The sequence below is a fragment of the Plecotus auritus genome (genome assembly GCF_963455305.1).
Source record: "Plecotus auritus genome assembly, chromosome: 5".
Classification (NCBI taxonomy): domain Eukaryota; kingdom Metazoa; phylum Chordata; class Mammalia; order Chiroptera; family Vespertilionidae; genus Plecotus; species Plecotus auritus.
In genome coordinates, this window is record NC_137776.1 from 11,789,508 (window position 1) to 11,814,181 (window position 24,674).

Below are 24,674 nucleotides of genomic sequence, written 5' to 3' on the forward strand. Positions count from 1 at the left end.
TTTTAGCTGCTTCCCTGAGTTGATTGAGTGGCTTTGTGTGCTAGGTGTCCTATAGGGCACAGTGTCTCAGCCTCCCCAGTTACCTGAGGTGGACACTGTTGGTGCACCCATTTGTGGGCTGTGTGCACAGTCTTGTTGTAGTTAAGGCTTGATTGTTGTTGGTATCACTGGGAGGATTTGACCTCCAGGCCAATTAGCTATGAGGATCAGCTATGTCTACGCTGGGAGAACTTCTGTGCTGGAGACACCCTTATGAGACAAGACTTGCAAAAGCCTCTGTGCTCAGCTTGGATGGGGCAGAGTCTCAGGGCAGAGCAGACAGCCTTGGTTTCCCATCAGCCTTGCCCTAATACGCCCCTGTGTCTCAGTGTCCCGTGGTAATTGCTGCAAGCACCTCTGAGAGAAAGCCGCCCTCGAGTTCTGCCCACTGTCAGATAGTCCAGCTTCTCCCCGAATGAGTCTAGGTCCCCAGAATCTCGCCTGGAACTGGAGTTCAGTGCAGTTGGGAGCTTTTGTCTCCCTTGCGCTTGAGAAAGCCAGCCGTGTACTCAGTTGCTCACCCTCTCCACGCGTGCGCCTCGGTACCTCTGCCTTCCGCAGTTCCTCTGAGTCTCAGTGTGCTTTTCTCTTTCCTGACAGTCCAGTTTCACCCCGAATGAGTCTGGCTCCCCAGAGTCTCGCCCTGAACTGGAGTTCAGTGCAGTCGGGAGCTTTTGTCTCCCTCCTGCTTGAGAAAGCCAGCTCCGCACTCAGTTGCCAGTCCTCTCCGTACACGCACTTCTCAGTACCTCTGCCTCCTGCAGCTCCTCTGAGTCTCAGTGTGCTTTTCTCTTTCCTTCTAGTTGTAGAATTTCCACTCAGCCAGCCTTCCTGTGGTTCTGGATGATGTCCATTTTGTCTTTTAGTTGTAGTTTTGAAATTGTTGTGCGAGGCAGCAGTTTAGGTGTTTACCTATGCTGCCATCTTGGTTTTCAAGCCATCCACTATTTACTAAACCTGAATTTTAGAACAGAGGTATAATACAGCTCTGTGATATGGGCTACCAGATATAATGCACAAAATTTTATATATTCATTTCTTTTATGTATCTATTTTTATATAATTATATGGCAATACTGCCTTCTATTTCTATCTTCTGTTTTGTCTACTTTTAAAATGCAAGCAGATCATATTTTATATGATATTAATTGATGCCTTTTAGAAGCTAGATAACATGATATTTATGCCAATAATATGAGTGAGAGCCCAAGCTCTCTTACTTACTAGATAAGTGTATAATTTGGGGCAGATTACTTAACTTCTGCAACCTATCAGTTTCCTTATCCATAAAGTGGGAATGCTAATTGTACCTACCTCAAAGGGTTATATTAAGGGTTTGAGGAGATACTTGAAGTATTCAATGCAGTGCCTGACCTATGAGGCATTCAAAAACATCCTTAATTGAAAGTAGTGATTCCTTTAAATTCATAAAAATATGAAGCTCACTCTAAGATATACAGTTGTTTAACCATTGTAAATGTTACATTTCTTTAATTGCATGAATTCTATGATTTAGGTAGGGAAATGAAAGTAGAAAAAGTTATACTACTTATAAAGCTATAAACCATGCTTTATACTAGTTTATGCTAAAAAGAGAACCTTCTCTCATGTGATCTAAAGTAAATCACTAGGTTGTTTATGTTTTATTCCATTTTATATTATCTACAGAAAATTTGTGGAAAGAGAACTGTTCAAATCTGATGAGGTACCTGAAAGACATAATTTATCCTTTTTTCCAACTGTAAATGATATAAAAAATCACATCCATGAAGTACAGAAATCCTTGAGAAATGGAGATAATGTATATAACTCAGAGATTATTCCAGCAACGGTATGATTACAACTGTAATTCCTTGTTTTATTACATAATCTTTCTCAGCTTCCATTACTATTTGGACTAATAGGGATGATTGCAATTAGGCCATGTAAATAACTACGATATAAGAAAAAATAGGGGTATTTTTCGTAAAATGTAAATACTGTGAACTCTTAAATGATGATTTAACTAAATCTGTTTATTACTCTCACAAGAAGAAAAACTAGTGAATTTCCAACTCTGACTATAATAATAGTAATAGTAATATTTATTTAAAAATAAACATAGTTTATCTCTATAAAAAGTATACCTTATTCTTTTAACAGACATTTATTGATTACATGCTATGTATATTTTCCCCTCTTTAAGTAGATGGGTAAATTTAAATAGTTCAGATTTGAATAAACAAAGTAATAATGTTAGTTCTATATTCCACCTATGGATATTAATGTTACCTCATACTGTGATAATTTCCCTCTGAATATTGGTAATTTCTATGAAAATTTTTCTTGCTCTGAAGAGCTTAATATAATTACCCATAAACTAGTCATTGTAATGCAGGTAGTGACTATGGCATTAAAATATCAGCAACAATATCCTTTGTTCTCTACATTTTCACTATCCAAATTTAGTAACTGAATAGATTAATAGATTTAGATTTTTTTTTAAGCTAGAGCTACTAGTCTTTGATATTCAAAACTCTTAATTATTCTCTATCCCAAATTCAGAAATGAAAACAGATTTGGTTAGCATTGGTCCTTGCCACCTACTCTTGTTAACCAAAGTCTTAGTATCTGAACTTGGGAAGCTAATGCATTTGGTTAGTAAAGTGTACTTGTGCTTTGAGAATATAAACAAGTGAAGAGAATAATTACAGAATAAAACATAATTATACTATGATGAAATATGACAGTTGTATTGCTGTTTTAAAATATTTTTTAATATTCTACTGAAGTGAATGTTCCCTTTTTAGCTTCAGTGGACTACAGACAGTGGGAATATTCTCAGAGAGACTGTGACAGTTACATTTGCAGAAGGTAGGTTATCTTAATACCTTTAAAGTATAAAATCAAACAATGTTAAAACTGGAAGATATTTAAAAAAGTATCTCATCTAATAATCAAATTTAATGGATAAGGAAATCATAGCCCAAAGAGAAAGGAGTAACTACATTAGGACTTATCAAAATAATTCCAGCTATTTAAATTTCCTCTTATAATCAGCTCTTGCGCTTCTTTATGATTGAAATTTGAGTCTGATTATATCACAGTTTACTGTAAAGTTAGGTTAATTCCAGTAGCAACAACCCTAAGATACTCTGATCAGGAAACTATTATCCCTTTTGATTTTTCTCGTATGTTCTAACTCCTATGTTCTCTCAATAGCCCAAACTTATTTCAACACTTTTGTTCTCTCTTTTGGAAATGTATTTTCTCTTCTTCTGCATGGCAAACTCTACTCACTACTCAGATAACAATCTCTTTGGCTGTAAGTGCTTTCTTAACTTCACCCCCTGTATAAAGTTAGCTATTTACTCTTTTGTATTTACCTCTTCATTTAACATGGTATCCTTTTGTTTACACATCTGTATCTTTCATTATGATTTGAGCTCATCAAGGGTTCAAGGATTGTATTTTATTCAAATTAATATACCTAGTTCATAGCATGATGCCTGCTAAAAACTTAACACCTAAAAAATGCTTTAGAATAAATTTATGAATAATGATATACAATACAATTATTTCTTAATTCTTTGGCATATTAACCTTTGAGTGACTACAGATAACTTTCAAATTCTTTTTTTTTAAAGTTTTTTTTTAAAAAAAAATATTTCTTTATTGACTTTAGAGAGGAAGGGAGAGGGATAGAAAGATAGAAACATCAATGATGAGAGAGAATCATTGATCGGCTGCCTCCTGCATGCCCCCTACTGGGGATTAAGCCCACAACCCGGAATCGAACCTGGGACCCTTCAGTCTGCAGGCGGACGCTGTATCCACTGAGCCAAACTGGCTAGGGCAACTTTCAAATTCTTTAGCATTATTCATTTGTTCTGTGCATATTTCACTCAAGGTGATAAATGGCGGGCCTAGTGAGGAACAAGTAAGTTTATTTCTTAATTTAATTGAAAGTTTAGCAAGAGAAAAAGACACTAAACAAATATCTTCTAATTAATCACTACTAGGGAAAGTGCCATGAGAGAGTTTTGCAAAATTGTGTGGCAATAGTGATAGAGACATATAACAGTCCAGGGAATAGGGAAGTGACACTTGAGAAAGTGACTTTTAGACTAAGAACTAAAGAATAAATAGGAATTTGCCAATCAAAGGAATAGCATGTTGGAAGGCTAAGCAAGAAAGAGCTTGTCATATTCAAGGAATTAAGAGAGTTAGTGTGGTTTTCAGCATAGACAGTGCTTGGAGATAAAACTGGATAAGCAAAACAGGTCTAGGAGGTTCTTTCAGCTGTGCCTTTGAAAGATGACGGTGGTTTAACAGTGGTGGCATTTATATTTGAGGTGGACAGATTTAAGAGTTATTTTAAAAGTACAACTAAAGGCCTTGGTTATCAACTGAATAGGTGCAGGAGGTAAAAGAGTGGGAATAATCTAGAACAGTGGTTGGCAAACTCATTAGTCAACAGAGCCAAATATCAACAGTACAACGATTGAAATTTCTTTTGAGAGCCGAAATCTGACTTCTGCGCATGGGCCATGAAGTTTCAATCGCACTGTACATGCGCGACCGCACGTGGTATTTTGTGGAAGAGCCACTCTCAAGGGGCCAAAGAACCGCATGTAGCTCGCGAGCTGCAGTTTGCCGACCACTGATCTAGAATGATTCCTGAGTTTCTTCCATGAGCAACTGACTAATAGTGGCATTTTCTGAGCTCAGTAACACTGGCATAAGAATAGGTATTGGTGGCCACAGGGGAGAGTAAAAAAGATCATGAGATCAGGTTTGGAAAGCTTTTGTAGCAGAGCCCTTTCAGTAGAGTGGATTGGGTGGAAGCCATATGGGGGTGGATGAAGAGTGAATGGGAGATGAAGGAATAGAGACAGTGTGGACTACTTTTTCAAGAAGTTTGCTATGAAGAGGTTATGGGTTGAGGGAAGGCCTTTTAAGACAGGAGAGATCTGAAGAAATATATGAAGATGAAGGTATTTGATAGCTTTGGTGATGGGAAGTTGAAATTTCTGATAGCTTTTTTTCTCTCTTTGAAGTAAGAGTGCTAAAAACGAGAGAAGATCTCAGGAAGGTTGGCCAAGATTTTAGGAAAATGGAGATTAGATATCATTCCTAATACAGAGTAAGAGAAACATTGTAAGGTTGCCAGATATAGATGACTGTCAGGTTGATGATGATGATCATGAATTGGTATTGGTAGGAGTAGTGAGTTTCTACTTCAGTGGCATTTGGCTTCACATGTATAGGCAGTGGAAGCCATTTTCATCCAGAGTTAGGATTTTACTATGTGGGTATGACCCAAGGACAGAGAGGCAAGGGAATTTAGGATATTTCCAAGAGTGTGACTAAAATTATAAATCCAGCACGCTAAGCTGGATGGGGAGATAATTTTATTAAGGAAGAGGTTGATAGATCTGAAGAAAACTGAGGAGTCACTTGACTGGAGGTTCACATGAGATTGAAGAACAATTTGTAATGGAGTACCTGAGCAAAAATACCTGGGAGGATAAGTTGTGATGAGAGAAGGGGATGTTTGAATTAGAGATTACAGGGCATGGCCATAGTAGTCATAGCAGAATGAAGTAGGAGGAAAATTAGAAATGAAGAAGGCAAGAAATGTAGGAGTCCTGTTTAATGCTCTCAATACTCCTTTGAGGAAGATTCTCTTATTATCCTCATTTTCCAGATGAGGAAACTGAAGTTTAGAAACTGGGTTAAATAGCATGTTGAAGGTTACAGAAAAAAGCCATCCTTGTCTGACACCAGTGCCATTTATGAAAGCAATAAATGGTTGTTGGTAATTGGTTTTTGATTAATTTAAAAAGATGAATATACTTGGGTTAACGTAAGAATTACACGAGAAGGAATCAAATTCCCTAAGGACAATTTACTTTACAAATTGAGATACTGAGAAAACATTTGTACTTGTATTTGTTCCTTAATGAATTATTGAAATAAATTTAATACTATTATTATTGAGGACCTGCTTTATACCAGGCATTGTCCTAGGGCAGTGGTCGGCAAACTGCGGCTCGCGAGCCACATGCGGTTCGCGAGCCACGGTTTGCTGCTCTGTTGACTAATGAGTTTGCCGACCACTGGGATAGGGGCTTAATCACAAGGAAAAACAACAGCCTGTAATTACTGGAATCAAGAGTCTAGGGCAGCCTTGGGCAAACTACGGCCCGCGGGCCGGATCCGGCTGTTCTATCCGGTTCTCTTGCTCTCCCCTCCGCTCCTTTACTTTGAATTTATATTAGTTCACACAAACACTCCATCCATGCTTTTGTTCCGGCCCTCCGGTCCAGTTTAAGAACCCATTGTGGCCCTCGAGTCAAAAAGTTTGCCGAGGGCTACCAAATATGAATTAAGTTTGGTCTGTGTAATTGAGAGATTCAGTAGTTTTCTCAGATTTAGAGAAGTTTAGGTGTGATCCAGAGTCATGGCATGGAAAATGGACTTTATTAAAGTTACAGATGTAGAGTCTTTCAAGGGAAAAAAAAATCATTTCATTTTCCATCCTAGCTATACTGAATTAAATTTAATAGAGGTTGAACCTAGGAATTTATATATTTTTAAAGTTCCCTTAGTGATTCTGATAATATACCAAGTTCTAGAAATAGTGGACTAGATAACTTCTTCAAGTCCTTTTCAAACCTTTGACCTTATTTCCTGATAGTTAAGGTTGTAATTAAGTCTAGTATCCTAGAAACCATACATTTCTTTTGTTTTAATAGTTTATTTTTTATATAATTTAGGAAATTCACCAGAAGAATCATCTACCACCAAAGTGGGAACAAATCAGACAAAGGGTTCTTTGTCTCCAGAATCAGCCCATTTGCTCTCCTCCTCACTTTCTTCATTTCAGCCAAAAATATTCACACAACTACAGGTAGAAATTCAGTAAAATAGCCAAATTTGAGACCTTTTTCTTCTTTCCTCAACCTCTTCCTCCTCCTCTTCCTCCTCCTCCTTTTTACAGATTTGTTATAGAATTATAATCATGATTAAAGATGTTTTCATTGTTAATTTCCTGACTTTTTTGTATCTTGATTTAAAATTATAATTTAAACAATATGTTTTGAAAAAGTTTGAGTGGACTATGCATGCAATAAAATTTAGTTTTCCTACTTCTCCTTTGGTTCTTATTTCTGTCCTCACTTAATATTTGTTTACAACTGTACTCTTATATTTTATTCCAATTTTGTGTCAAAAGAATAATATAGCCACAAGAATTTTTATATAGTAAGTTCAAACATTTTAATGTAACTCTTTGATTTAAAAGGGTTTACAGTTGCAACCAAGATTCACTTCTCCTGATGGATCACCGGCTCTGATATCAGTAAATGACCACCTCTCCTCTAGTCCTTCAGGACTTCTGGATTCAATTCAAAGTACTGTAATGAATAATAATTCTCTACAGCGTCGTCAAAGTCATAGCCTTCAAACAGATACATGCCTTACCCCAAACAATAGTATTGCCTCTACCATGGATAACCTTCCAGGACCAGATCAAAATGTGGCTGCAGTGGATCAGCTGGTGGATGCTGGAGATGCTGAGGATACAGAAAGTCTGGAAGGAAGTGTTCATCGGTTTCTGTTGGGAAATATACAGACCATTCCAATACAAATTATAGACAGCCACCCACCTCTTAGTAAGTTAAAATCATCTTAAGATTTTTTTTAAAACACTTTATGAACTATCGTCACTACACTACAGAAAAAAAACTATCATTTCTACTCAGTGGGTTTATAATATATAAATAAATCAGCTAAAGCTATGAGAAAAAGGGAAAACATTTTATGAGCCTATGTTTTAATAACTTATAAACTTTTAATTGTTTTCTCTGTAATTATTCATTAATTACCTATCTTTACATGGAAAATCTGTGATGTCAGAGCAGGAAGATCATTTTAGAATTCATGAAAAAAATTAAACTTTAAAGGGAAAACTATTTAGTGAAAAGGTTATAGAAAAATTAATATGTACATAATGAAAATGGAATGAAGTGGCCAGATATAAAGATTTAAAGGAAAATTTTGAGTTATAGATTTAAATGTTGAGTTCTGTAGAATTTGAAAGGGGACTTGGGTATAATATATGCCTTTGTTAACTTCACTTTGTAATGAGCCCAGTCAACATAGTAATAAACTGTTAACTCCTACTTGACATATGTCACTTCTTTTTCCACTAATTGTTCTGGATTGGGCAGTTTAGTGGGAAAAGATTTGCAGTTTGCTTTGAAGAGCAAAATCTTCATAGAAATTATCCTTAGAACATATATTTTCCCTACATTTTTAATCATCATTCTTCTGGGTAAGGAAAGTGTGAAATAGTTCCTTCCAGAAAGTAATTATTATCTTTTAAATTTATTTGAAATACTACATTTTTGGGGGGCTTAATCCTCACCCGAGGATATTTTTCCATTGATCTTTTAGAGAGAATGGAAGAGAGAGGGAAAGACTGAGAAAAACATCGATGTGAGAGAAACACATCGATGGGTTGCCTCCTGCACGCACTCCAACCAAGGCCCAGGCCAGGGAGGAGCTTGCCACCAAGGTATGTGCCCTTGATGGAATCCAACCTGGGACCCTTTGGTCCGCAGGCCAATGCTCTATCCACTGAGCCAAATCGACTAGGGCTGAAGTATTGCTTTTAAGAAAATGTATCCAGAGGGCTGTGACAGTTATCACTGCCAAGAAACTTTAGTAGAAGAGGGGAAAGGAATATATTTCAATTAATCCTCACAATAACTCCATAATGGTGTTCCATTCTACAGATGGGGAAACCAAGGCTCAAAGAGGCTAAGTAATTGCCTAAGATCACATCAACTAAGTGGCAAAGAAGGAATTTAAACTCAGCTAACTGGCCCCAAAGCTTTTCCATTCTAACATGCTTCCTCCCTCTGTATTGTGCCAAAATATTTCTGGGATCTCTAAATCAGATTGCTTTAAAGGAGACCCCCTGTGAATCTGAACTTGCATGATTTATCAAGTTAGCTCATGATCATCAGGCACTACTTCACCAGAGTATTTATTCCCCTGGTCATTTAAATTCAGCCTCTACTGGTTTTCTCTGTGGCTTGGACTAAACTCCAACACACCCATGTGACATGCATTAGGTGTGTTCAACACACTTCTCAGCAAATATGGCCCCTTGAACCTCACTTCCCTATAGCAACTAAAAAACTGATATTCCTGAGAGAGAGAAAGATTTTATCATAGATATTCCAACTGCCAGTTCACAGCAGTGTTTCTGGTGTGCTATATTTAGATTAATTTGGTCATAAATTATTTGAAATTAGAATGGTAAGTGCATTCTGAAATATTTTATTCTTTAAGATAGAATGAAACATCAATGATGAGAGAGAAGCACTGACTGGCTGCCTCCTGCACACCCCATACTGTGGATCGATTCTGCAACCTGTGCATGTACCCTTGACTGGAATTGAACCCGGGACCCTTCAGTCCACAGGCTGATGCTTTAGCCACTGACCCACACCAGCCAGGGCTATTCTGAAATATTTTAGATCAGCAAACACATAGCTCATGCAGAACTATCGTTTTAAGTTGTATTTTTTCCAAAGTACTTACATAATGAAGTTTCTTTAGAGAGGGAACATTTTCTTAATATATGACTACATGTGGAAACCATATGGGAATGGTAACATATCTGTGAATTTGTGATACATATGCCTGCTCTTCGCAAAACAAGTTATTTTGAAATAATGGGAGGCTTCTTAAATTTTAGTCACACATGCTTTTACAGTTATGTTTAAATATTAGTTATTCCTTACAATTTTATCATATTATGGACTACTTTTTTGTCAAAGTATCTTTAGAGGAGAATAACTATAGATTTCTTGTCTCTTCTTTTTTTCATTACTTGAAGCATACTGAAGGAATGTAACATGAATGGCTATTAAGATGTCAGAAGCACTAAATTCTCAAATATGCCAACTGCTTTTCTAAGTTACCTGTTTTTTCCAAACTATTGTTTTATGCTTTGCTTCTAATTTATAAATTCTAAAGATCCCTGTGTTATAAATTACATTAACCTTTAGGGTTTTTTCTTTTATTTTTGGCTTTAAAGTTGAAGAAAATCCAGAAGGTACCATTTCTGTGAACCAAGTTAAACAGGAACCCAAAGAACCAGCATTGTCTATGGAAGCAAAAAAAAATTTGGACTCTAAGAAATTATCTGCTACATAAATTGTTGAAGCTTTTCAGAACTGTACAATTCTGGTTACTTCTGATGTCATAGAAAAGAAGGTGAATATTGTCAAACCTCAGCAATGTGATAAGTGGACTGAAGACTGGTTTGATGAGCAGCCTTTTACTTAAAACTGATATTTGTTGCCAATTCCATATTTTTACTTTAAGAGATATTTTAGACCTCTTGTTTTGTATAATTCTTATGCTTTCTGGGTATCTGATAAGGCCAGCATTTCAAAAGGTTATCTGAACTTATCCATGGTAACATAGCCTGAACACAAATAGTTATCTAACTTATTCCCTGGAAATACCTAATTTTGGCTCCTAAAAAAATGAAAAAGAACAAAAAACTGTGTTTGTGTGTGTGTATGCGTGCACGCACGAACGCATGTGATGCTTTTTAAAATTTCTAAAAGAACTTATTTCCTCTTTAAAGTTGTGAAGAAATGTTTTAAATTGGCAGACAGGTGAGAGAAGATTTTTAGTCTCTCATTTGGAAAAATAAACAATAGATTTTACTTCATAACATGAAGCCCAGCACTCACATCTGTGGAAACTGTGTGTAGTTGCATTTTAGCGTCTTTCATTCTGATTTTTATACTTGTAACTACAAACCAATAGCACACTAATGGTAATCTAGTAGGAATTTATAGGATCTTGGTAAGTACTGAGAATTTTAACTTGAATTAATCAGATAAGCAACAAATTAATGTATATTACATGGATTTATTCAGTATTGTAATACAACTCTACCTATGGGTAGAAAAATGTAGAAATGGAAAGAATTCTGAAAGAATAATAGAATTCCATGGTATTTACAGATAATTTGGGGAACTCTTTTATATTGGCAGAGGATTCCTTCCTATTTTATATTGAAGATTCAGCTCTGGTTAGGAAAGAATTTGAGTTGTATTTATTTTTTTATGCCAGAGTTTTTACTGAATTGATGTTATTAGAATTTATAGTACTGAAAGGTAAATATTTATAGTTTAAAATTTAGTTTATATTAAAACTAAAACAACAGATGTGTTATATATATTTGCTTGTTGAGTAAGTATATTTACTTCAAATATTCAATATAAGCTTCTGTTTTCTGGAAGGTCAATGATAACTATCAAGAAATTAACTTAAAGACATTTTTTCCTTCAGAGACCATCTGTGGATATATTTAAAAGTAATCAGATTTTCAAATGGATTTTAATGTTTAACACTTAAAGCATGTGCAATATAATATGGAATTTAACCATAATACTTTACATGAATATGAGTTTTCTTTCCTTTTCTAAGTCCAATCTCCCATTGCTTTTTTTTAAAAAAAACATATTTTATTGATTTTTCACAGAGAGGAAGGGAGAGGGATAAAGAGTTAGAAACATCAATGAGAAAGAAACATTGACCAGCTGCCTCTTGGACACCCCCCACTGGGGATATGCCTGCAACCAAGGTACATGCCCTTGACCGGAATCGAACCTGGGACCCTTCAGTCCACAGGCCGATGCTCTATCCGCTGAGCCAAACCAGTTAGGGCTCCAATCTCCCATTCTTAATTCACTTTAATAGTTTCAGGTTCACAACATGTATAAGTATAAAGCACTGTTATATTAGAAGTGGGTGGAATTTTAAAATTCCTTGCTCTTTAGATTTATATCCTATTTAATATAAAATTTATTATTTAAACCCCTATTTAATGCAGAGTTAATATTCAATTACATATATGGTTTTTAATAAGACTTGCTTATCATTTTCCTAGTAAATGAAAATATTTGATACCAGCATTTATAGAGTTAGGCTGCCAAATCTGTTATGTTACGTTAAACACAACTGTTAGTTACCTCAAACCCAGATTTCTCTTAGTCTACGTGTACTAAGGGAATAAGTCCAAATTAATTTATAGTTTAGTGTTCCATTGTAGGTAAGGTTCTTTTCATTTGTTATTTCTACTTTTTATGGAATGTTTTTGCAATATTTTATATAATCTTCACCTTTCATTAATGATAATAATTTATTAAATATTTTACCAATTGAACTATATTTCTTTGGAAACATTCCTTTATTTTTTGATGTTGAGTTGCTAAGGAGAAATGCTTGTTAAGATACAAACTCTAGTCAGTTATGGATGAGGATGAGAGATGTCCAAGGAGTCAGACTTAATCAAGAACAAAACATAGTTTAGAAATATTTCTCTCACTTCATTCTCTGTAAATGTCTCTTCTTTTAAAAAAAGTTTTTTTTATTTTTTTATTTCAGAGAGGAAGTGGGAGGGAGAGAGAGATTGAAACATCAATGATAAGAAAGAATCATTGATCGGCTGCCTCCTGCATGCCCCCTACTGGGGATCAAGCCCGCAACCCAGGCATGTGCCCTGACCTGGAATCGAACTGTGACCTCCTGGTTCATAGGTCGACGCTCAACCACTGAGCCATGCCGGCCAGGCTGAGAATGTCTCTTCTGATACTGTTTTTTTTCTCTTTTAATATGAGGATAGAAAGTTACTGTGCATCCTCCCCACAAACAAAAAACAAAAGAAAAGTGGATGAAGGAAGATTAAATTCCTAATTATATACTCTTTTGGTTTTTAGGTAGAAACTGGAACTATCAATATTTTCATGTAAGTATTTCAATGAGTAGCTCTTTAAAAATGGTTTTTAAATTAGTTTTAAAAAGTTCATTTGTCCTCTAAATGCATATTCAGTCACAATATATCAGTATTGTATTTTAAAGGTGCTTAGTATCACTTTTTTAAAAGTATGTTTACATATTTTAAATATTCAGTTATCTTTTAAATGTGCAGGGTGTTGAATACAAGTGCATAAAATTTTCAGTATCTTTATTTGGCATTCTCCTCACAGCTCTACAGCAAAGTTGGACAAATGCTCTTTTGTGTCACGTATCACAAGGTCCAATATCTGTAGTAGTAAGTTGGACATTCAGAATAAGTGCTTAGAAATTCATAATTATAGATGAGCTTGTTTCTTCATTGTAGTTTTTATGTTCCAAGTCTCCAAGTGAACTATATATATACTACAATGAATTATAGATAAACACAGGTATGGTGGGCATTTTCCTAAATACTGATTTTCTATGTAAGCAGTTAACATACTTAAAAGAAAAAACGTATATGCTTATACCAGGTAAATATTTTCTAAAAGTTACAAAAGTGATGGAAATCAGATTTTGGGGTCTGGTCCTGCATTAAATTTCTAATTTTGAAGTTCATCAGCTTGTATTTCATCTTTATATTCTGTCAAAGTACATACTTAATCATGTGAGTATGAGAAAGATGTCATATAATTTGTACCAGGATTTTTTTTAAAAAGTTTTAAAAGTGTGTGTGTATATATATATGTATATAGTAACTTAATGTATAGTGTCCTTGTTATAATGTAATTTTTTCATTAAAATGCTGTTTTTTTTCTAAACTTGTTTTCTTTTTATACTTTGGGGATAATGGTGGTTTTGTTCATTTTGAAGATGCTGAATAAATACTTTAATATCTGAGAATTCTGGTAGTAGAGTTATGTTCAATTTGGAATCTGAAAGTTTTTAAGCATAACTACCAATAATAACTGTTATCATTACATTTGGGGGTATATATATACATTTAGTACTTTCAGTTCAGCCAACCATAAACATTTTAAAACTGTGCAACGTAAGGCATTAGTAATTCTTTTCCCCCACATTTTGGTACTGTGAAATTTTCAAGTATAGCATTATATTTTTTGAGTAATGACAGAGTATGCTATTTAAAAATGAGGCAACATTAATTTTTCCCTCTTTGCTTTTATCCCCCCCATAATTCCACCCTGCCTATTTTTCAGGATGGGGGCGTGGCCAGCCTGCAAATGGCCCTAAGCCCCTCGCCCAGGGCTGCCACGCCCCCCACGGGGACCCTCACCCCATGGGGGCTTGGTCAGCCTGCAAAATGTGCTCAGCCCCTTGCCCAGCCCCTCACCTAGGGTGGCCATGCCCCCCACAGGGACCCTCACCCTGATGGGGGTGTGGCCAGTCTGAAAATGGCCCTCAGCCCCTCACCCAGGCTGGCCACGCCCCCCAGCAGGGACTCCCACCCCAATGGGGGTGTGGCTGGCCTGCAAACCACCTCAGCCCCTCATCCAGGCAGGCACTGCCCCCAGTGGGGATCCCCATCCTGATCCCGGGGTGTGGCCAGCCTGCAAACCGCCCCAGACCCCTTGCCCAGGCCAGCCCCACATCCCAAGGGGACCCCCACCCTGATCCGGGACCCCCTTCAGGGCAGACCAGCCGGCCCCCACCTGTGCACCAGGCCTCAATACTAATGAAATGGTAATAGGCTAATTAGACCGGGAGACCTTCCCAACATCCTTCCAGACAAAGCCATGGTGGGGGGGCAAGGCAGAGGTGGTTAGGGGCGATCAGGCCAGAAGGGGAGGGCAGTTGGGGGTGATCAGGCTGGCGGTGGGGGGTGAGGGCAGTTGGGGGCAAGTAGGCCGGCAGGCAGATGAGCAGTTAGGAGCCAGTGGTCCCAGATTGCAAGAGGGATGTCAGACTGCTGGTTTAGGCCCGATCCAACAGGGATTGGGCCTAAATCGGCAGTCGGACATCCCCCGAGGGGTTCCTGATTGGAGAGGCTGCAGGTGGGGTTGAGGGACACCCCCTCCCCCCGTGCACGAATTTTGTGCACCGGGCCACTAGTAATTTTATAAAATTAAATCATATAGTATGAACATTTTTATTTGACTTTTGTCAATTAGCATAGTTATTTTGGAATTTATATCACAGGATAAACAATTTATTCCATTTTACTACTGAATAGTATCTAATTGTATGAATATACCATAATTTGCTTATTCATTCACCTGTTGATGGACATCTGGGTTGTTTATAGTTCTTGGCTATTACAAATAAAGCTGCTATGAACTTTTGTGTGAGTCTTTGTATGGATACATACTTTCATTTCTCTTTGGTAAGTAAATATCTAGGAGTGGAATGGCTAGGTTATATGTTAGGTATATATTTAACCTTTTAAGAAATTTTCAACTGATTTTTCAAAGTAGCTGTAGCATTTTATATTTCTGTCAAGAGTGTATGAGAGTTACAGGTGCTCTCTATCCTAGCCAACACTAGGTATAGACAGGCTTTTAAATTTTAGGCATTCTGATAGGTGTGTAGTAATAATATACTAATAACAACCACATAAGTCATTGTGGTTTTAATTTTCATTTCTCTAATGAATACTGTTGAGCATTTTTTCATGGTTTTTTGTTTTAGTTTTTGCCATCTGTTATCTTCTTTAGTGAAGTGTCTGTTTGACTCTTTCACCTATTCTTAAGTTGAATTGTTTTCTTTTTATAAAGGTTTAAAAAGTGTATTCTAGATACAAGTCCATTATTAGAAATGTGATTTACAAATGTTTTTTTCCTGATCATAGCTTATCTTTCACCTCTCTTAACAGGATCTCTCAAAGGGGAGAAGTTTCTGATTGTGATAAAGTCCAATTTATCTTTTTATAAAATTAAATTTATTAGGATGGCATTGGCTAGTTAATAAGATTATATAGGTTTCAAGTGTACCTTTCTATGATACATGATTTGTATATTGCATTGTGTGCCACCACCCACAGTCAAATCATCTTCCGTCACCATACATTGGGTCCTGTTTATCTTTTACTAGTCCCCATTCCCCTTCCCTTGTAACCACCATGAGTTTCAGTGTTATATCCCACATATGAGTGAAATTATATCGTTCTTAGTTTTTTCTGACTTATTTTGCTTAGCATAATGTTCTCAAGGTCCTTTCATGTTGCAAAATGACAGGCAGTATTGCATCTTTTCTAATGGCTGAGTAGTAGTCCATTGTACTTATGTACCACATCTTCTTAATCCAGTCATCTATCAAAGGACACTTTGATTGTCTCCATGTCTTGGCCACTGTGAATAATGCTTCAATGAACATAGGGATGCATATATCTTTGAGAATAAATGTTTTCAATTTTTTTGGGTAGATACCCAAAAGAGGGATTGCTGGGTCATATTCTTAATTTTTTTGAGGCATGGCCACACTGTTTTCCATAGTGGCTGTACTAGTAGTTTACATTCCCACCAGCAGCAAATGAGTTTTCTTTTGTTCCACAACTTCTCCAACACTTGTTATTACTTGTCTTTTTTCTACCTCATTTAGTATAGTTTATGTGGCTCTGTCTGCAAATTTACTGATCTTTTCTTCTGCAATGTCTAATATGTTGTTAATCCTAGATTAACTTGGTGTTGTTAGTAATCCAGTGTATTTTTCAACGCTGACATTGTAGTTTTCATATTTAGAAGTTTAATTTGGGAATTTTTTTTTTTGTCATCCATGTCTCTACTTGACATTCTGCATTTTTCCTCTAACTTCTTGAATATATGGACTGCAGTTATAAAATTATTTTAATGTCCTTTTCTACTAATTCTGTCATCTTTTTTTGAGGCAATTTCAATTGACTGATTTTTCTACTCATTATTTTTATACATTTTCCTCCTTCTTTGAATTCTTGGTAACTTTTGATTGCACGTTCGACATAATTTTTACCTTGTTAGATATTGGATATTTTTGTATTTCTATAAATATTCTTGAGTTTTGTCTAGGACACATGTGTCTTGAAAACAGTTTGTTCCTGGGAAGGCTTGCTTTCAAGCTTTGTTAAGTGGGACCAGAGCAGCATTTAATCTAGTGTTAATTTTGTCCCACTGTTAAAGCAAAACCCTTCGGAGTATTCCACACTGTGCTTTTGAGTTAATGCGGTTTTCCAATCGGGCTGGTGGGAATGGGCATCCTTCTGGTCCCTTGTGAGCCTCAAGAGTTGTTCCCTCAAGAATAAACTTTGTGCCCTGGCTGGTTTGGCTCAGTGATGGAGCATTGGCCTGTGGACTAAAGGGTCCTGGGTTCGATTCCCATTGGGGGCACATGCCCGGGTTGTGGGCTCGATCCCCAGTGTGGGGCGTGCGGGAGGCAGCCAGTCAGTGATTCTCTCTCATCATTGATGTTTCTGTCTCTCCCTCTCCCTTCCTCTCTGAAATCAATTAAAAAATATATATATATGTATAGAATAAATTTTATAATTAATCTGTCTCCACCTACTAGATTCTAAACTGCATGGGGCAGAGGCCTTTGTCTTTTTTTATTCATAGATGTATCACAGTGGTAGATGCATGGAAAATATTTTTGAATGAATGACCATCCTCATTTAAGATTTTGGAGTGTCCTTAAAGAAAATGACTGGAAAACAACCTGAAGGGAGATGGGAAAGTCAAGGAGAGAGAATTGCTGAAGAAATGTCTTTGGGTAAGAGAAAGGGGATGGAATCTAGTACCCAAGGAAAGGGTCTGACTTAGATAGGAGCATGGATACCTCATCTATGAATAGATGACAAGACAGCCTACATGGGTTAAGATGCTAGTAGGTGGGAACAAATGAGAGTTTGGGGAAGTTATCTTTTGATTGCTTCAGTTTTTTCAGTGAAATAAGCAAGGTCCTTCGGTAAGTGTGAAGATGGGTGTGGGGGAGTTGAGAAAAGCTAGTAGGAGGGTAATTAGACTAAGGAAGTATAATCAAGGGGTTGGCAAAAGTAGGTTTACCGTTGTGAATGCATGAAACACATTTTCTTCTTGTATTATTTATTTATTTGTATTACAACTATAAACCTACTTTGCCCATCCCTGTATTATTAATGGGTCTACTTGATTAAGGGTTCATTTGAAGTTTACGTTCATAAATTGAAATTCAGATTAGTCAGCATGTTTGTTTTAGTCTAGCTACAATCAACAGTGACTGAGTAGTCACTGAGAACCAGACACTATTACCTGCTGGCTGTAAGATATATTAACAAAACCTCATCCTAACCCTATGAGGACTCACAGTGCATTGGCATAGATATACATAATTAACCAATTGTGAAATGGTGTGATAAGTACTATCCACTCAAACAAAGGCAAAGCATTGTATATTAAAGAAGTTCCAGGCTGGTGAGCAATGCAGGTTGTGGAGGGAATAGCAGATGACTGTGAGGAGGCAGAAGACTGCGAAAGAATCACTTCCAAACTCTCACCTCCCTGTGTCCCGTCAAAAACTGTGTGTAAATACTACTTTATATAAAACTAGAGGCCCGGTGCACGAAATTCATGCACAGGTAGGGTCCCTAGGCCTGGCTGGTGATCAGGGCTGAGCGGGGCCTTCTGGCTGTGGACCGGGGCCTGCCTTCATTCCGCGCCACCTCCTGGTGGTCAGCGCACATGATAGTGAGTGATTGAACTCCCAGTCTCCAGTCAAACTCCCAAAGGGTCACTTTGCATATTAGCCTTTTATATATATAGATACTATTACGTAAAAACTGTGCCAATCCCAACCTGATCCCCTGAAACTCATCTTAAACTAGATCCCCAAAACTCATAAATATTGTACCTCTGACTTCTCCCATAAGACACTGCAAAGACTATTAAGATAAAAACTCAGTTCTGCTCTATCAACAGGTTATTTTGGAGGTATTTTAAAGAAGCCAGCATTTGATAATCTTGGAGGTCCTATAAAAATCTGATCAACTTGGAAACAGCATGCTTTCTGAGGCCCTTTGAGTCTCCTGCACAGGGTCTCTCCAATGACGATGTAAGTTCATATTGAGTTTCAGCGTTGTTTTCTTATTTTTCTTCATCAAACACTCCAAATGCTGTTTAATTTGTTTAGTTTGAGGGTGGTATCTAGGAATAAGAGGCTCTTTTTAAAAATCCAGATTGATCAAGTTTAAAAAACTTATTTTTGGTAGAAATATGCATTATTGCTGACAATACTTTTGTGTCTGTTTGTCCTTGTCATTTCTTCATTGTTCATCTGTAAGAAGAAGTCCAGAGGTATTAATTAAGATGGGTGTAAGCTAGTTTACTCAGAAGACTTCTCTTCAGACTGGCATCCTTTGGAAAAAATGCCTCAGGTCATTTATGAAAATCCTATCAAATTTTACTCACTGTTGTGTTATTTTATCCATGAAGATCTAGTTCTCTTTGTGGGGGAGGGGAGCCCAAGATAGAAGGTGCACAAGATTTGACTGACTGTTGCCAGACTCGTAGGTTTATCTTTAGTCTAGTTCTGTACCCACTCTGGGTTGAACTCCTGCATCTTATATGTATTTATATTAGAATCAAAACAAATCTTAAGTTTCTAAATGATATAAGCATTATTTGGAATTACAGTGGTTACTTTGAGGAATTTTTTATATGAACAGAATCGTTCCTTTAGGAGTCACTTTGAAGCACAAAGGGAGCAGTATCCCAAACATACAATTGTCCACACGTTTTTTAATTTATTGATTTTAGAGCAAGGAGCAAGAGAGGGAGAGACAGAGGGATAAAACACATTAATTTTTTGTTCCTCTCATTTATGCATTCATTGGTTGCTTCTTGTATGTGCTCTGACTGGAGATTGAACCCACAACCTTGGTATATCAGGGCAATGCTCTAACCCAGTGGTTGGCAAACTGCGGCTCGCGAGCCACATGCGGCTCTTTGGCCCCTCGAGTGTGGCTCTTCCACAAAATACCACGGCCTGGGCGAGTCTATTTTGAAGAAGTGGCGCTAGAAGAAGTTTAAGTTTAAAAAATTTGGCTCTCAAAAGAAATTTCAATCGTTGTACTGTTGATATTTGGGTCTGTTGACTAATGAATTTGCCGATCACTGCCCTAACCAATTGAGCGAGGGCCTGTCCACATTTTAAAGCAAGAAGAAACTTTCAGAATATATTCAGGGGATTATAAAATTGCCTCCTTAAAAGATTCCTGGGCAAAGGCAAGAGAAAATTGTGAAAATTTAAAAATGAAATCTTTTAGCTCCCTTAAAATCAAATTTGAATGATAAAGTCCTTTATTTTTCTTTTCCACTTTCTCTTATGTTCCTTCATTTTTCTCTTTTCTGTTAATCCTTCTGATCTTCTCTCCTTTCCTCCAAAATACCTCATAAGAAGATGGTCTTGTATGTCTAAAAGAGAAAAATCACTTTGTTTCATATAAGAGACACCACTTCCCATACTTCAAGTATTTATAATTACTGCCTCCTGCACGCTCCCTACTGGGGTTGACGGCGACACGAACTGACAACATTTTGGTGCATGGGACAGCACTCAACCAACTGAGCTACACCAGCCAGGGCTCTAGTCTTTTTTCTTTAAATAACTGCCTTAAACTATCAATTTTTAAAGATCATTTTATACATTATACACATTTTAATAAACTATTGAACTTTTCACTTTTTTTGCTTTTACCTAAAATATGGTTGGTTGACAATACAAATTCTGGCTTTTAAAAGATGACTAGAGCATCCTTCTAGTTGCTAACCCATTCATGATTCATGAATCGCTTAAAGCCAATTAGATATTGAAATTTTTTTTTTTTAGATCTTGAAATTCTTATGTAAATATACTGTCTTAAGGTCTTCTTTTCAAGTTTGATTGACATTTGAAAATATATTGTAATGTTTTGATATTGGGCTTTTAGTAATAAAAAACCTGGGTATATTTAGACCTTCAAGAAGGATTTAACCAAGTGAACTAGGCAACAACAAAACAAAAACATTAGCTTTTAGTAGCTGTAAAACAATGTGTGGCTTTCACAGTAACAGACTTCTTTATCAGTTGCATAATAGTAATTCTTTATTCATGAGGTGTTTATTTCCATGGAAACACTGAGCTCATTTTAATTTTTAATTATACTAGAGTTTACAGTTCCATAGATTTTAACTCTAGCAGTAAGCACAGAAGCTAGAGCTTCATCCACTTCCAATTAAAAAATATAAAGGAAGAAAAGGTAGTTTAAAATGATCAAGAATTTCATGTAGCTGTAATTGTTTTTTTTCTTTTTAATTCTTATAATATTGTATTGCTCTAAGAAAGAAATATTCCTTGTTACATGACAAGTAAAGAAATCCAGATATTGATTAACATGAAGTTGAATGAGAATAATTGAATTTCAAGAAAACTGCTTTCTGAGAACAAGAAATCTCTCCCAGTCTCAAAGTTTTCTTTTGTTCACAGGAAATAAGAATTTAAAAAGAGAAAATGCTAATTTTTAAATAAAAAATTTCCTGTAATTTCCTTTTTCTTCTTGATTAAAGAGTTTTTCTCGACTGTAGATTGTGGAAGTCTTAACTTTTAATTAACTTCCCAGCCATGATAGAAAGTTCATTATACATGAAAGCAAAGTGGTTTTCTTTCATGTTTCAACTGAATTTTAAGTACTACATTTTGTATAGTGAGGGGAGTGTTATGATTACATGTTGCCTTGGGAAATATATCACAAGGTCCAGAACAACAAAATATAGTTTTAATCTTGTCAAGTCCCTACTTAAAAACTCTAATTTTACACAGAATGAAATATAAATCATTGAGCCAGCAGTCAGGACTAGCTGCAACCTGAAAGGGGACCAGACCAGAGTGGGTCTGCCTGACTGGCCTGTGGTGTGTGGGTTCTTGACCTCATGCAGGGAAGATGTCGCAGCATGAGTCCAGGTGGTTTTGAGTGTGTTTATTAAAGCTGGAACAGTGAAACAAGGAAGTCCTAGGGTAGAAGAAGCAACAGGAGACAGCCTAGGCGGGGCTGCTTTGGCTCTCTAGAAATCTTACAGGATACCAGTGAGCCAAGGTGGTGCTGCTGTCAGAAAAGGGGGGCCTTGGGAACAGGTTCAGGGGGTTAGCATGGGATGAACAGCTGCTGCCCAAAGCTTCCCTGGTTGCAAGTCTGGTGGGGTCCCTTAGAGCAGCGGTCACCAACCTGTGGTCCGGGGACCACTGGTCTGTGAGGTCCGAAAGGTTGGCGACCGCTGCCTTAGAGCTTAGGAGATGCACACCTGTGGGAGAAAGGCGCTGTTGTGCTCCCGGGAGTAGGAGCTGGGTCCTTCATCTTGAGGGTTTTAAAGGATGGGAATTTAGGGGAGGTCTTAGGGCAGGATCTTAATAGAATATTCATCAGCTTTTCCAGGTGTAGCTTTTCAGGGTCATGGTCTCCACTGATTGGTCAGCATCAGGGCTGGGGGTCATTAGTCATCACAGCTGGTCCTGGCATCATCTATCTTGTTTTGCTGGTTTGCTGGGCCTGGAGCTGAAATACAACTGAGGCCTAGATGTTATCTCCAGGGAGGAAAGGTGTGTGGGGGGGGCGGGGTGGAGGGAGGGGGTGCGCGGGTGTCTAAACCCATGACCAGTGATATGAAAGGTCACAGGGATCTAAACCACATGGTCAGTGATTTGCCAAGGCAGGATATGCCAGTTTTTCCCATTGCTAGGCACCAGCGGCTTTCTGCACTGGTGACCTTCTCTCTGGTGGTAAATTGCTCGGCCAGTTTGTTCAGCTGTTTCCCCATTCCACTTGCCAAGGAGTTTTCATAGCTTTTTACTATCCTGCCTCAGTTGGAGCATGCATTTAAAATTTTTTTAAATAAGTTGGAAAAAAAAAGTATCAATTGCCAGCCTGGAGAAGGTGACAGTCTAAGTGTGCAACAACCATCCTGCTAGCCAAGAACCTACATGCTCTTCTTTTGGCCAAATATTGAAAATGTTTATTTTTTAAGAAAGATGACAAGCCCTGGACAGGTGGCTCAGTTGGTTGGAGAGTCGTCCTGTTGCAGGTTTGATTCCCGGTCAAGGCACAGACCTAGGTTGTAGGTTCTCTTTAGGAATGTTAGCAGTAAAAGTGACTGGAGCTTCACTGGAGAGACACTGATGAGAATTGGGAGAGCTAAGGGAACTGGGGATTGTCCAGTAGACACTTCTTATTTAAACCTATGCAGTGAGATATTGCACTTGTTTCTTTTTGTTGTAAGAAAAGAAATGAACTAAACAAAGACATAGCTCCTAATCTCCCCCGTGACTCTATAATCTTTGGGGGACTTGAAACCTTTAGCACAAGAACTGCTTAATCCCTCACTGCAATTCAGATGCTAAATGTGTCTTTCATCTGAGGGAAAATGGAAAGGAGATATTAGAATGGGATAATCCTTGTTCACAAAAGTTTAATGGTTACCTGCCTACCCCAATATTAGAATGATTAGATGGGAAAGATAATCAACTAGCAGATTCCTCAGAGACAATATAGATAAATTCCCTGACTTTCTCCTCTTTAGTGCATAGCTAGGGACCTCCTGCGGAACAGAAAGGAAGAACCTGCCCCACAGGTTACATGCATTAGCCCCACAGGTTACATGCATTAGCCCCACAGGTTACATGCATTAGTCCTTTGTGAGTTTACTAAGGTAAGTCAGAGCCCTGGAGTCTCCTTACTGGTGACAAAGCTGAGGCCTGATCCTGTGATGTGAACATTAAAACAAAATACTGCCACCCATTGTGTCTCAACAGAAACATCCATGTGTCAGATGATTTATCTATCTCTTTCTAGATGTCAGCCGAAAGAGGTCGGGGCCTGTGGTGTTTGGGCAGCTCCTGCATTGAGCTTCTGCCCCCTGGTGGTCAGTGCACGTTATAGCGACCGGTAGTTCTGCCAATCATTCCACAGATTTGCATATTAGGGTTTTATTATATAGGATAGTGAAAGAGATTATTTCTTTTATTATACTGCCTTCAAATACTTATTGTACTGTGCATAAGACACTATTCAAGGACCTGAAGATATAGCATTGAATAAAGTCCCTGTTTTCATAGTTCTTAACATTTTATTAGGGGGAAACTCATAATAGGCAAATAAATCTGTCAGCTGATAAGTGCTATAATGAAAAATAAAGTAAGAGAGAAAAGGGGATACTATTTTCTAATGAAGGGTCAGGTACTGCTTCATGGATGTGTTAGTCTTTTGGGCTGCTGTAAAAAATACCAGACTGGGTCATTTCTAAACAGAAATTAATTTTCACAGTTCTGAAGACTGGAAGTCCAAAGTTAGTGTTGTTGGAAGAATGCCTTTTTCCAAATCCCAGACTTCTACTTACCTACTCACAGGGCAGAGAGGGCTGGGGAGCTCTGTTAGATCTTATAAAGCACTAATCCCATTCATGAGGGCACTCTCTCATGACCTACCAGTAAGTAGCTCCCCAAAACCCCCACCTCCTAACACCATCACATTGGGGTTTGAATGTCAACATATGAAATTTGGTGGACACAAACATCTGCACAGCAGGAATGGACAAGGGGATTCTGGAGTGGAGACTTGAAGATTGTGTGTGGACATCAGGGGAAAGAGCATTTCCGGTCCAGTGGCAGTTTATGTAAAATCCCTGAGACTGCAGTGTGCTTTGTGAATTTGAGGAGCAGCAAGGAAGACTTGTGTCTGGAGTGAAATAAGGGAAGCCCAGGATATTAAAGAAGTTAGAGAGGAAAGTGTGGGAGGAAAACACAGGTTCTTCCCGGCCATTTAAGGTAGGATGGGAAGCCATTGGAGAGGTTTTAGTGGAGGAATAACATCTTATTTCCATGTTAAAAGA

The 24,674-nt window shown here is 37.5% G+C and overlaps 1 protein-coding gene across 9 annotated transcripts in view; it reads left to right on the forward strand.

Moving 5' to 3' along the window:
- CARF (calcium responsive transcription factor) overlaps positions 1–17,520 on the forward strand; it is a 45,718-nt gene extending 28,198 nt beyond the window's left edge. For 7 of the 9 annotated variants that reach the window (XR_013960752.1, XR_013960753.1, XR_013960754.1 and 4 more), the window contains 6 exons: positions 1,708–1,870; positions 2,829–2,892; positions 6,801–6,934; positions 7,328–7,697; positions 10,136–10,314; positions 12,837–13,673. Coding sequence is in view for 1 of the 9 variants with exons in the window: in XM_080671254.1 (XP_080527380.1) it covers positions 1,708–1,870; positions 2,829–2,892; positions 6,801–6,934; positions 7,328–7,697; positions 10,136–10,254 (850 nt within the window). In the remaining 8 variants the exon portion in view is untranslated. Of the gene's footprint in view, positions 1–1,707; positions 1,871–2,828; positions 2,893–6,800; positions 6,935–7,327; positions 7,698–10,135; positions 10,584–12,836; positions 13,674–17,399 lie in introns of those variants that run through there. The other 2 variants (XR_013960751.1, XM_080671254.1) reach the window with 2 other exon arrangements.
- The last annotated feature ends 7,154 nt before the right edge of the window (positions 17,521–24,674 follow it).